The 12,956-nt window shown below is 39.5% G+C and overlaps 1 protein-coding gene across 5 annotated transcripts in view; it reads right to left on the minus strand.

Annotated features, from left to right (window-relative positions):
* Nucleotides 1–12,956, minus strand: part of TNRC6C (trinucleotide repeat containing adaptor 6C) — a 597,645-nt gene that overhangs the window by 355,172 nt on the left and 229,517 nt on the right. For all 5 annotated transcript variants that reach the window (XM_034408533.3, XM_060688657.2, XM_087887226.1 and 2 more), the window contains one exon: nt 5,513–5,574. In XM_034408533.3, the coding sequence (XP_034264424.2) occupies nt 5,513–5,574 (62 nt within the window). The remainder of the gene's footprint in view (nt 1–5,512; nt 5,575–12,956) is intronic.

Below are 12,956 nucleotides of genomic sequence, written 5' to 3' on the forward strand. Positions count from 1 at the left end.
AAGCAGTTTACAGAGTCAGTATATTGCTCCCAACAATCTGGGTCCAAACATTTTAGCATGTTTAATTTCAATTGAAAATTTTATTGTCAGTGCAATAAGATTGGTTGAGCTCTCTCAGTGCACCCTGCCAATACTCAACACCCCGCCAACACTCACAGTGAAGACAGAAAATCTCTAATCCAATAAATCGTATTAACAAAACACCCAGCCCTATTGCCCCAGTGTGAACATGTTACACATTGCACCGGCCCTGCAGTCTATCATACAACGTAGTTATTATGTTATTTCTCATTCAGGAGTCTGACAGCCCACGGATAAAAACTGTTCTTCAGCCTGTTTGTGCGGCTGGCTATACTTCTATATCTCCTTCCCGATGGTAAGAGGGTAAAGAAGTGATGACCAGGGTGAGAATCATACCTGAGAATTTTCCTCACTCTTCTAAAGCAGCGAGCCCTAGCGATCTCATCTGGTGGTATCAGGGGACAGCCCATTATGTTTTGTGCTGTGCTCACCACCCTCTGTAGTGTTTTTCAACTATATTTCAACAATCCCCCATATGCTTTAAACATTTCTTTCTTTCTTTTATTAATTAAATGTATTTGCTGTCCATCTTCCTGTCCCAGTTCTGACTCTCTTAGAAACAATATCAAATGGTAGCAGTAAAACAACTGTTTTGTAAATAAATAAATAAACAAATAAATAAATCACGCATTTGATCTCAGACTAAGTAATTCAAGGCAGTGCTCTTCTGGAAGCAGCCAAAATGTCTCAGAACTGAATTCAATTGTGGTGGTTTACATATTGCTTACTTATGTTTTTATTTTTGAATGGGCTACTAAAGAATAGGTAAGAAATGATGGAGACTGATATTTCCTGCTCCTCATTTAGTTGACTGGCTGGATCCACTTTAGCAAGGCCAAGCATAACATTTTGGTACCTGATTCAATGGAGAAGTTCATCAACTTTGGAGAATAACTTGAACTTCCTAGTTATGAGATTCCAACTAGGTTTCAAGGTAGATATGGATATTGCTATAATAATTTCTTATGGCATTATACATGACATCTAAGGCAGCTATCTATTTCCACCTAATGAGAAGACTAGATTTGTTGTAATACATTTACTGAATACCTTCCATTCTGCCTGTGAAAGAATGAAGAAAGTAAACATCATTGGCCAGTCTGTCACATGGCCTCCCAGATATAAAAAATACTTAAAGGTGGCAACCTAAGTTTTCAAAAGAACCAAAATACTGTAAGTTTCATACACAGAAGATGTGTCATTGAGGCAAGGAAGTTGAAAATGAACTAAAAAGCTAGTAAAATAAAGAAGAAAAAAATTCAAGTGGGAATTAGGCAGTCTTTGACTACTTAAGACATCTAGTGATTTAAAACCACCAACAAGATATTGGTATAGGGGTCATAATGTAAGACAGACGACAGTTTGAGATCTGTCTACCTTGTGCAGATATTCAAAGGAAAAAGAGGATCTGAAGACACTGGAATGAAAATCCAGGTTTTGCTAGCCATGACAAGTTGCCAACTTACTTTTAATTGGAATCCTTGATTAACTCTTTGGGGAATTTAATTGCAGCTACATTTTAGGATAGCCGCACTGTCATTTTAGCAGAGTTGCTATTATTGCAAGTGGTGAGAGAATTAATCTTGGAATGGTAGAGCAATTAGGTCACAAAGAAACTGGCTGCTTTCTATCTTCCTGTGAAGAAGACAATGGAAGGAAACAAAATGGAGAGAGGGGCAGAGAACAGGAGGCTTGTTTGTATGCATTAATGGCATCACTTAATTATCAAACTGGAAAAATCAATCATTCAAACATTAATGCCTTTCTCTTCTTTTTATACTAATAATAAAGGAAAAAGTCGATACAAGTCACTAGGAGACTACTGTTATTTTTTTTCCCCCTGATAAATTCTGAAAACTCATGATACTGCCCTTCGTGTTTAAAGAAATCAGGCTCCTTTTATAGCACTAGTAGAGCTATACTGAGATTGGATTTTATACAATGATTCAATTAGATCCATTTACCACAAACTTCATCATGGGAACAACATAAAATAGGTGTACGGGAATGAAATTTGCATACAAGATCAAGATGTATGAATGAATGAAAGTCACCATATGCCACAGAAGTCAATGCTTCTTTTTAAAGGAACAACTTTGCTTTAAAACCTATTTTATTCTATTTTTCCTCTCAAGTAGCCAATAATTCTATTGTTGGGGAGGTATAGCATATTCTGAAATTTGCAATTGTCTCTGTAGCGTTCAATAGATGTGCGGGGGGGGGAGGGAATGCAAACCCGCTGAGAGGAATTGACTAGAGTAACCTTATCAGGGAGATGGGTGGCATCTAAATTTAATAAATGCATAAATTGCATAAAAAAGGCTTTAAATAGAGACAATTAGGTGTAGTGGTTAAGACACCAGTCTAGAAACTAGGAGATTGTAAATTCTAGTCTTCTGTTAGGCATGGAGCCAGATGAGTAACCTTGGGCCGTACTTTCTCAGCCCTAGGTAGCAGGCAAGGGCAAATCTTGTCAGATAATCCTTGGCATGAAAGAAGGCACCGTTTTCTTCCATAGCATTGCAAAAAGATAAAAGAGGAATTTGTTGGGAGTTGAAACATTGTTATGTGAGAGCAGGAATCTGACCTAAGCAATCATTAGTGATGAAAAAAGGCTTATTTACAGGCAACACATTATAGGGTTACGCAAAGGTAGGTAAGAAGTGCCAAGGAGTTTTTGCTCTGTGTATGTTTGTGTGCATATGCCTGGGAAGGAAGGCAGAAAGAAATGACGTCAGCAGATAATTTCTTAGCAGTTTCTTTGACAAAGACCAAGCAGAGTCTTAAATAAAGAGGGGGGCACAGAATAAACCCTGAACTCTCTGTCTATTCCCTAGTATTCCCCTGTGGTCACTAGATCATGAGATGCTGAAGAGTCAGTGTTATTAGCCTTAGACAGCCACTTGAGACTCAATTTCCTCATTCATTAGTCACTATAAGGTAAATATTCATGTTTCCTCTAAAGCACCTTCTCTTGTCAAGCCGGAGGTTTCTGTTAAGATATTTTTTTTCCAGCGTTGAGATTGTGGATTTCTGGTCAAGTGCTAACCAAGTCTGGAACTATTTAGTTTTTTCAAGATCAGCCAACATCTGGAATTGCCGTCTCTATTCTGCTGGGAAAAATGTTATTATAACCATAATATTAATAATGAGTACTTGATATTGTAATGGGCCACTCAAAGAATATTTGGTCACAGCATAAATCTTAGCAGCTTGCAAAAATGGAAAATCATTTAAGTCTGCAAACTTTACACATGCTAGTAGAGGCATTTTCTGCAACACTAAATGATCTAGTTTATTATCAGTGCACCAATGTAAAACTATTATTGTTACCATGTCACTAAATCTGTGGTGTTTTTACTGCAGCTTGTAAGTAGTTGTTACTTTTGATTCTTGGCAGCTAGTCAGGGAAAAGAGATACAAATATATAACATTCATTGATGACATGAACCTTGGTCATTGTTACAAAGATAAAAGGAACATTGGCTTTTTACACAAGAGTACTGTGTTTGCACATATAAATGGTAGTTACTCACAGGGTGACAGAAATTATTTCTCCATTCAATATTATGGTGAAATAATTGTCCCTTTCCCCACAACTAAGTGATATAACTCATATTTATCCAGCGGCATAACTAAAGAATGAAAAGCCAGTCAAGTTCCTGTCCCTCCATGAAATCAGTGATCAGAACATTCCAGCTAAGAGACATTTATTCCAAAACAATACTGCAAGTGGGTAGGATGCCAATTTTCTCTTTGAAGCAGAACTGAAGCTGAGTTAAGCCCCTCTAGTTAGGTCAAACACTGTTTTCAGTCTTCAGATTCATATGTGAAATCAGTCATCAGCGTGGATCCTTGAAGGTTTTCCACAGACAATACTAAAGAATCACTTATTTCTCATCATTCTTTTTTACAATAGATTTCACTACAAAAATCCCACTCCCACTCCCACTCCCTGGATATCTATCCCCTCCCCTCAATGTTTTTCATACTTCACTTCTAAAGTTGATCTGGATGTAGCCTGTTTCTCTTCCTTTCTGCAGTAAGTTTCATAATTTCAATCGCTTGCAAAATGGTAACAGTTTCTTTATAAGTATGAGAACTAGAAACCTGATTTTCATCAGTGAATATTAAAATTCACTATAATGTCATGTCACAGAATATGAATAGCCTTGGAATGGATTCAACTCCATTCCACTTCAACAGCTCTATTCAATAGCCTAGCAAAGAACCAAAATCTATGTTAAGAGAAAAGGTATATGCAGATATAATTTCTTATTTATTTATTTATTTATTTATTTATTTATTTATTTATTTATTTATTTATTTATTTATTTGATTAATCACAATCATTTCTATACCTAAGTGACTCTTGAATGAGTCAGTCAAATACAGATAAGACTGAAGTGTTGAATTAAAGCAGACCAGACTCAAGAGCTTATATTTTTTAAAATACATACTTCTCTCCCCAATCTCTTGAAAAAGATGCCTACAAAACTAACAAAGAAAGTCTGCTGTTGCTGAAATTTCTCTTAATCCTTGGCTCAGTTAGAATGATGCCATTCAGATTAGTAAGTACTAAAAGGAACCTAAGAGGAAAAGGTGTCCACAGAAACACAAATGAGGTGCTGAAAGACATTGAAAAAATGAAATATATGCTGGAAAGTAGCATCTTTTCCGGATTTGAAAAAACAAACAAACCTACAATGGACAAAATTTGTGCCTTAAGAACATGTTGTCCGAAGCAGTATTATCCAGAGAAGAAAGTCACATATTAGAGAGAAGAGGTCTCATTTCTAAAACCAGCAGTAAACACAGTTATAGGGAGTGCAGATTTATTATTTGGGCATGATCAAAATGAATTGCCTTAATTTTGGCTGTCCTACTCTACATTTAAGAGAAACAAAACTAACCTTTTACTGAAATTTCATTAATTCTTATTTGCCCAGGGACACAATTTATAGGGACGATCTGGAAAAGTTTGAAGTTGGGTGAATGCCGAGTCTTAGATTTATGGCTCATCTTGAGTTCCTTCTGCATATGGCATGCTCATCTTGAACTCTTCCCTGACCAAACTCTTAGGAAGAAACCAAACTTCTGTATGGTGTCTAGGCCCTTTTCCTGACACTGCCTCTTATCTATGCTTCAGACCCAAACACATAACATTAATGACTCAGTGCACTTTAAAGTATGAATGAGAAGTCTCACAACTCATATGCTGTGCTAGATCATTTTTTTTCTTCCTTGCTTAAATTTCCCATTAGGCCAGCACCAGCCCTTTATCTTGATTCAAAATAATCCACCTTACAGGCAAAACCATGATGAGAAATTACACTGTATGACAGGACAAAGACGTTCTTGAGCCCCTGTGTCATCGTAAAACACACAAGCATTCTTGTCACTTTGATGTTACACTCAGTGAAATCCCTACCTGCTCTTGACTCCTTCAAAGGCTGCCTTCTGGCAAGGACTTATCTGATAGTTTATTCGCTGCTGAAAGATAGAGGGAAAGAAAAATGAAACATTGAACTCACACAAAGAAAGGCAGTTTACCCCAATGTAAATAATGGGAAGGGTTTTTTTTTTTTTTTAAATGTGGACAAGGCCATATATGAGGGTAATGTACTCAACATTTTAAAAACAAATACAATCTGGTACAAACCATTTTTTTTAATTTAATTTATATACCACCCTTCTCCTAGTGGACTCAGGGCAGTGCACAGCCAAAACTAAAATAAATAACAATACAAAATTTTAAATTAATTAAAAGAATTATATACTTTGGCCCGAATTAAAACAGTGAGAATTAAAACCCATTAACAAATTAAAACTAAACAATTAATAACCATTAAAAACTAAAAAAGGGGGCGGGGTTCACGCCAGCCCTGCTTGCTGGAAAAGAAGAGTTTTCAGGGCACGGCGAAAGACCCGGAGATCCAATATCCTTCTTATCTCCAGGGGCAAATTGTTCCAGAGGGCGGGGGCTGCCACAGAGAAGGCCCTCCCCCTGGGGGTCGCCAGCCGACATTGCCTGGCCGACGGCACCCTGAGGAGTCCCTCTCTGTGGGAGCGTACTGGTCGGTGGGAGGCTATCGGCGGCAGAAGGCGGTCCCGCAAATACCCAGGTCCTATGCCATGGAGCGCTTTAAAGGTGGTAACCAACACCTTGAAGCGCACCCGGAAGACCACTGGAAGCCAATGCAGCTCACGCAGGAGAGGTGTCACATGGGAGCGACCCCTCGCTCCCATAATCCCCCGCGCGGCCGCATTCTGCACCAGTTGGAGCCTCCGGGTACTCCTCAAGGGGAGCCCCATGTAGAGAGCATTGCAGTAGTCCAGGCGGGAAGTGACGAGTGCCTGAGTGACTGTGCGTAAGGAATCCTGATCCAGAAAGGGACACAACTGGTGAATCAGGCGGACCTGATAAAACCCCCCCCTGGCCACGGCCGTCATATGCTCTTCTAAAGACAGCCGTGCATCCAGGAGGACGCCCAAGTTGCGAGCCCTATCCGTGGGGGCCAATAACTCGCCCCCAATAGCCAGCGATGGCACCAGCTGGTTATATCGGGACGCCGGAAGCCACAGCCACTCGGTCTTGGAAGGGTTGAGTCGGAGCCTGTTACTCCCCATCCAGATCTGCACGGCCTCCAGGCACTGGGACATCACTTCAAGGGCATCGTTGGGATGGCCTGGGGTGGAGATGTACAGCTGCGTATCATCAGTGTACTGATGGAACTCCACCCCAAAGCCACGGATGATCTCACCCAGCGGCTTCACATAAATGTTGAACAGAAGGGGCGAGAGGACCGACCCCTGAGGCACCCCACAAACAAGGCGCCTCGGGGTCGACCGCTGCCCCCCTGCCAACACCGACTGTGACCGGTCAGAGAGATAGGAGGAGAACCACCGCAAAACAGTGCCCTCCACTCCCAACCCCTCCAACCGGCGCAGCAGGATACCATGGTCGATGGTATCAAAAGCCGCTGAGAGATCTAACAGGACCAGGACAGAGGAACAACCCCTATCCCGAGCCCTCCAGAGATCATCCACCAACGCGACCAATGCCGTTTCCATGCTGTGCCCAGGCCTGAAGCTGGACTGGAGCGGATCCAGATAGACAGCTTCATCCAGGTACCCAGGAAGCTGTTGCGCCACCACACTCTCAACAACCTTCGCCAAGAAGGGAAGGTTGGAGACCGGACGATAGTTAGCCAAAACAGCCGGATCCAGAGCAGGCTTCTTGAGGAGGGTCCTCACCACCACCTCTTTCAAGGCGGATGGCAAGACACCCTCGCTCAAAGAAGCGTTGATAATACCCTGGAGCCAGCCTCGCGTAACCTCCCGGGAGGCCAGCACCAACCAGGAGGGACACGGGTCCAATAAACATGTGGTCACGTTCAGCCGCCCCAGTATCCTGTCCATGTCCTCGGGAGCAACAGGGTCGAACTCCTCCCAAATGGCAGTCTCAAGACCGACACCTATCATCCCGTCTGTACCTACCCAGTCAGAGACCAAGCCTTCCCGAATCTGAGTGATTTTATCGTGCAGATACTGGACAAAATCCTCGGCACGACCCTGCAAGGGATCCTCCCGCGCTCCCAGATGAAGGAGGGAACAGGTCACCCTAAACAGGGTGGCCGGGCGATTATCTGCCGATGCGATAAGAGCGGAAAAATAGTTACATTTTGCCGCTTTTATCGCCACTAGGTAAGTCTTAATATGAGATCTTACCAGTGTTCGGTCGGATTCGGAGCGACTAGATCTCCAACTGCTCTCTAGGTGTCTTTTCTGGCGCTTCATCCCCCTCAGCTCCTCGGAGAACCAAGGAGCCAGGTAGACATTATGTGCATAATAATGTTTTAACATATGAATTATGTAAATTGTGTCATCATTTTCACAATAGGATTAGGATGCCTATGATGTCACTTTCTACCCTCTCCCCCACCTTTGAAATCTGTTCTAGGAAACCTGATCCCTTCACACCATTTTCCATACATATCTCCAGCAAAGAAGGGAGCAGTCTATATTCATAAAGGGCTAAATGTAGCACTAAATGTAGAACAATAATTCTATTCTCAGATAGTTCAGTTGAGCTGAACCTGGTCCATTGAATCTGGCAACTGTAACAAATAAAATGGGATATTCCATTCTTTTTGGAATAATTCCCTAGTTCTTTATCATCAACTCAATTCACTAACATGTCCATCCAGAGACAAGCTTGCCCAAAGCTTTAAATATATATTACTGGACCTCTTAGATTTCCCCAGTTATCATGAAAACTGGAGTCTCAGTATTGCAGCTAATCTACAGTCTTTAATATGAACTTGTTTTCAGATTTAGCTGCTTATCATTTACATCCACAAAGAATTTGGGACATTCTTCAGGTAGCTTTAAAACCACTAGCCCCCGTATGCTTTTTTATATTAAATGATACATTTAATATATTAAATAACATCTGCATAAATAAAAGGTGTATAAAAATGTCAAATCCAGTCTAAATGTCTGACTGTGTAGCCAATAACCACAACATTAAATCTAGAGTCTTCTTGAAAGCCAAGTGATTGAAGCATTTCCTATCTCAAGAGGCAAGGGGTCCTAAAGGGATGGGAACAGAAGGTGTCTCAATGCCCTCTCTTCTCAATGGTTGTGGATCATAACCATTCTTTCCAGAGGTGGGTTTCAGCAGGTTCTGACCAGTTCTGGAGAACTGATAGCGGAGATTTTGAGTAGTTCGGAGAACCGGTAAATACCACCTCTGACTGGCCCTGCCCCCATCTATTCTCTGCCTCCCGAGTCCCAGCTGATCAGGAGGAAATGGGGATTTTGCAGTAACCTTCCCCTGGAGTGGGGAGGGAAAGGAGATTTTACAGTATCTTTCCCCTGCCGCGCCCACCAAGCCACGCCCACCAGGTCACACCACACCCACCAAGCCACAACCAAAGTACCAGTAGTAAAAATGTTTGAATCTCACCACTGATTCTTTCCCTCAGAGATTACATAAGGTAGCTACATTGGGGCAGAAAAAGTGATCAGGTAGGTTTTTACAAGCTACTGCATTATGAAATGAAGTTTTTGAGTTGTTTTCAAAGGCAGGCCTGTACAGAGCCTGACACTGTTAACCCTTCAGAAAAAATCCAGACAAGAAACACAGTCAGGAATACTAGCTCGATTTTTATTGTAAGGTTATACTAACAGAATTTTGTAAGACTGAAACAGTATTTTCCTCCTCCTCTCTTTTTACTCTCTGGAAACTTAGGAGGGTCCTTTCTGAAATGCTTCCCACTTCCCCCTGTGGAATAGATACTTTTAGAGGATGTTGTCCAGTCTGTGGCTGATTCTCCTGCCTCCCAAGGTCATTCCCACATATCATTACAGTTGCAACCATCAACATATGAAGTGATGAGAGCATGAGGCATTCTTGCCAGAGCATCAGGAAAGCCTGCAACTGATGAACCAGCAGAGTTGAGCAAAAGTCACCTCTGTCCATTGTTGCTGCTCTAACATAAGCCATGAGGACTTCTAAATTGTCAGCCTACTTCTTTGGAAGAAGTGAAATGCAGAATCAAAGTTGGGACCAAGTTCAGGCAAGAATGATCACTGACGAACAGCCATTTGTTTGAACTAATCTAGACTTACAATCTTCACACATACAACCAGGACTGTGACGTCACCTCTCCCAGGCCTGGAATGGCTATGCATAACTGGGCATCATCAGCAAACGGGAAAATGCCATTCCCTTTTAGTGGATTGAAAGTATTTTATTTAAAAGTGCATAGGTTTTTAAAGTCCTGCGATTTCATTTTGAAATAACTTTCATTGTGGTAATTTTTAGCATGTATTTTAAACAACATGTGAGTTCCTATCCTTATCCACTCTCTGCCAATATTTAGAATTATAGCATTCAGCCTAATTCTCATTAATTCATGAAGTCTTACTATGAAGTGCTTTCTTTATGAGATACCAGAAAATTACCAGAGGTAATTCAAAACTGATTTAAATAAAACAGTTTCATAGTAACAGTGAACATTGCTTTGGGGGTGGCACAACAAGGCATCTAAAAGCTTGAATTAAAATAAATCAGTGTCAAAGGTTAATAAGATATTACCAAGATATTAGTAGGGAAGCATATTTACAGAAGTTACAAAACAAGTAGTTTCTATTGGAAATAAATTGATAGAATATAACAAACTGGGATTTTTTGGGTCACTTGTGTCAAGGTATATCAAATCTATGAAACCAATGGTTGAATTCTGTCAGCTGTTTGAGGTAAGACCAGGTCAAGAAACAGACACCACTAGAAGTCTACTATATTGGTATATAGGATAACAGATTCTTGAAAAAGATCCCTCTTATGCTAAGGAGATATGGTGGGGCTGGGGCTATCTTGATCTCCTTTCTTACCCCTTCATGTCTTTTGGGGCTAAGCTCATGCTTTCCTAACAACCGCTAGATATCTTCTTCAAGGCTATCTCCATAATGTTCTACACATTCGTATACATGTCAGCCACAAATAACCAGGGGCATTTATTGAGTTCAAAGCACAGAAGAGTTTATTATTGTTACCTATACATAAGAATATAGTCAACTAATGGTCAAAGCTTAATTGGTGCTAGATAAGGGTCAACTGAATTCACAGGGGCTGGACTTGGGTCTCTTGTGGTAACGCAATGACTCTAAACCAATGACACATATAACTCTGCCTTTCAGTTCAGCTTGCTTTTTTCCTACAACATCATGCTAAACCATAGTATGATTTGTTTGATTTCATCTAACATGGTGTATGAATTCAGCCACTGTGTATAATTATGTAATAAAAATATCCAAACAGAAAATATTGGGAACATTCATAAAGTAATATCAATATAAGAATCTAATAAAGTATTGATTGTAAGAAATTGTATAGTAACTATGGACTGGAAAGGTCCAGTGAAATCATCAAATGCAATTTGGAGCAACAATATTTGGAATCAAGTTAAAGTGGAAAAGATAACTAGTCCAAACTCAATAATATGATATGATATTATATAATAATAATGTATGATTTTTAAATGATTGAAAATTGACCAAGCTCTGTTATGTTATGAAGTATTGTTAAGTATTCCTAAAAATATTTCTGGAAATAAATATGCTATAAGTTTTAGAAAAGACCACTTTAGGTATCCATATATGGACTAAAATTGCATTAAATAAGTGGGATTAAAATTAATGTTATTAAAATAAATATTGCTCTCCAACTGGTTTATGTTTAAGGTTTAACCCAAATATGCAATTTTCTTCAAGTAGACAAAATTATTGAGAGGAAATTTATCTGTGAAAACAAGCAACCAAAGATTTCACTGCCTAACCTGAATTATCACCATATGATAGAGGTTTTAACAGATTTTCAAAAATATAATTGGATTTTCAACTTATCGATCATATTTAGGTGATATGAAATGTTAACACAGTATAAACTTTTGTGAACCTAACTGGATTTTCCCCTCCATTTATTTCCACTAAAGTCTTAGCAACTACATAGGTCAAAATAGAAGAAAAAAGTCTTTCATTCCTGGGACTGAGAGCAGCTAGATATGTTTGGTTCTGCTGTGTTGTAGATTAGGTATTGACTTTGAGGATTATGAAAATTTAAGTTAATGGAAAAATTAACCTTTTTTAGATAGGTGCTAAAATGCTATACTGGAAAGTAGGAGTGAAATCTGGAAGAGTTATCTTAAAACACCCAGGTCTTTGGTGAGAAAGAATGAAGCCGCTTTGTTTAGTCCTATCTGCTTTGTTGGTCTTGCCATCTTTTATTTTTCACTTGTTCTTAATTGTATTTCTCTTGTTTTAGTTGCTGTGTAAACTCATAGAGTTGTTGGGAGTCTGGTAGCATACACATTTAAATAAATGTGTATGCTTTATTTAATTGTTAATTAAATAAATAAACAATTATTTTAAGAATTTCTCTCAACTTCAGATAGAATTTGCTCACCTAATTCATGGCTCTATGGAGTAGAGAGTTGGTCTCTGACAGAAACCACTTGAAGGAACTAGAAGCATTTGAAATGTGGAATTACAGATGGCTGTTACGTATAAACTGGGTTAATAAAATCACAAATGAGGAGGTGATAAGCCGCCTGGGAAAGCAAAGGGAAATCATCAAAGCCATTAAAATGTGAAAGTTAGAATATTTTGGACATGTGATGTGACACCCAGAAAAATATGGCATCCTTCACTTAATCCTCCAGGGAAAGATTGAAGGCAAACAAGGTCCAAGTAGAAGAAGAACATCATGTCTTCAAAACCTAAGGGACTGGTTTGGACAAAACTCAGCAGCACTTTTTCATGTGGCTGGAGACAAAAATAGGATTGCCAACATGATCGCCAACGTCCAATGACGGATATGGCACAGGAAGAAGAATTCATGACTATGGTAGTATACTTTATGTAACCATGCCTTGACCATTCAATACGGACCTAGGCTTTAACTGCTTCAAAGAAATCTGCTTTGAAATCTGATCTGCTTACCTTTCTGATGGATTAATATCTGGAACCAAATCTATCATTTATTTGGATAAAAAATATTTTAAAAATTGAAATCATTGACACAAAGGTTGAAATAACCCACGTCAATGGTTTCAAATCTTTAAAAATGTTAAACAGGTCTCTTTGGATTTAAGATTGACACTGAATCATCAAAAGATTCTGTACTAAAAATTGGACCCCCCAAAGAATAGAGCTGAAAGGATGGATGTCAGATTTTCTCTATTGGGAATGTAAACAATATGAAGGGTCATTAACTCATATGGTTGGTCTTCTGAGCTGTGACTTTTAAAAAGAACCTCTATATTTGTGTGCTTGTGTGTGTCTGGAGATTTAAGAGGAAATCTCTTATT

The sequence above is a fragment of the Pantherophis guttatus genome, chromosome 2 (genome assembly GCF_059756535.1).
Source record: "Pantherophis guttatus breed Tessera chromosome 2, ASM5975653v1, whole genome shotgun sequence".
Taxonomy (NCBI): Eukaryota; Metazoa; Chordata; class Lepidosauria; order Squamata; family Colubridae; genus Pantherophis; species Pantherophis guttatus.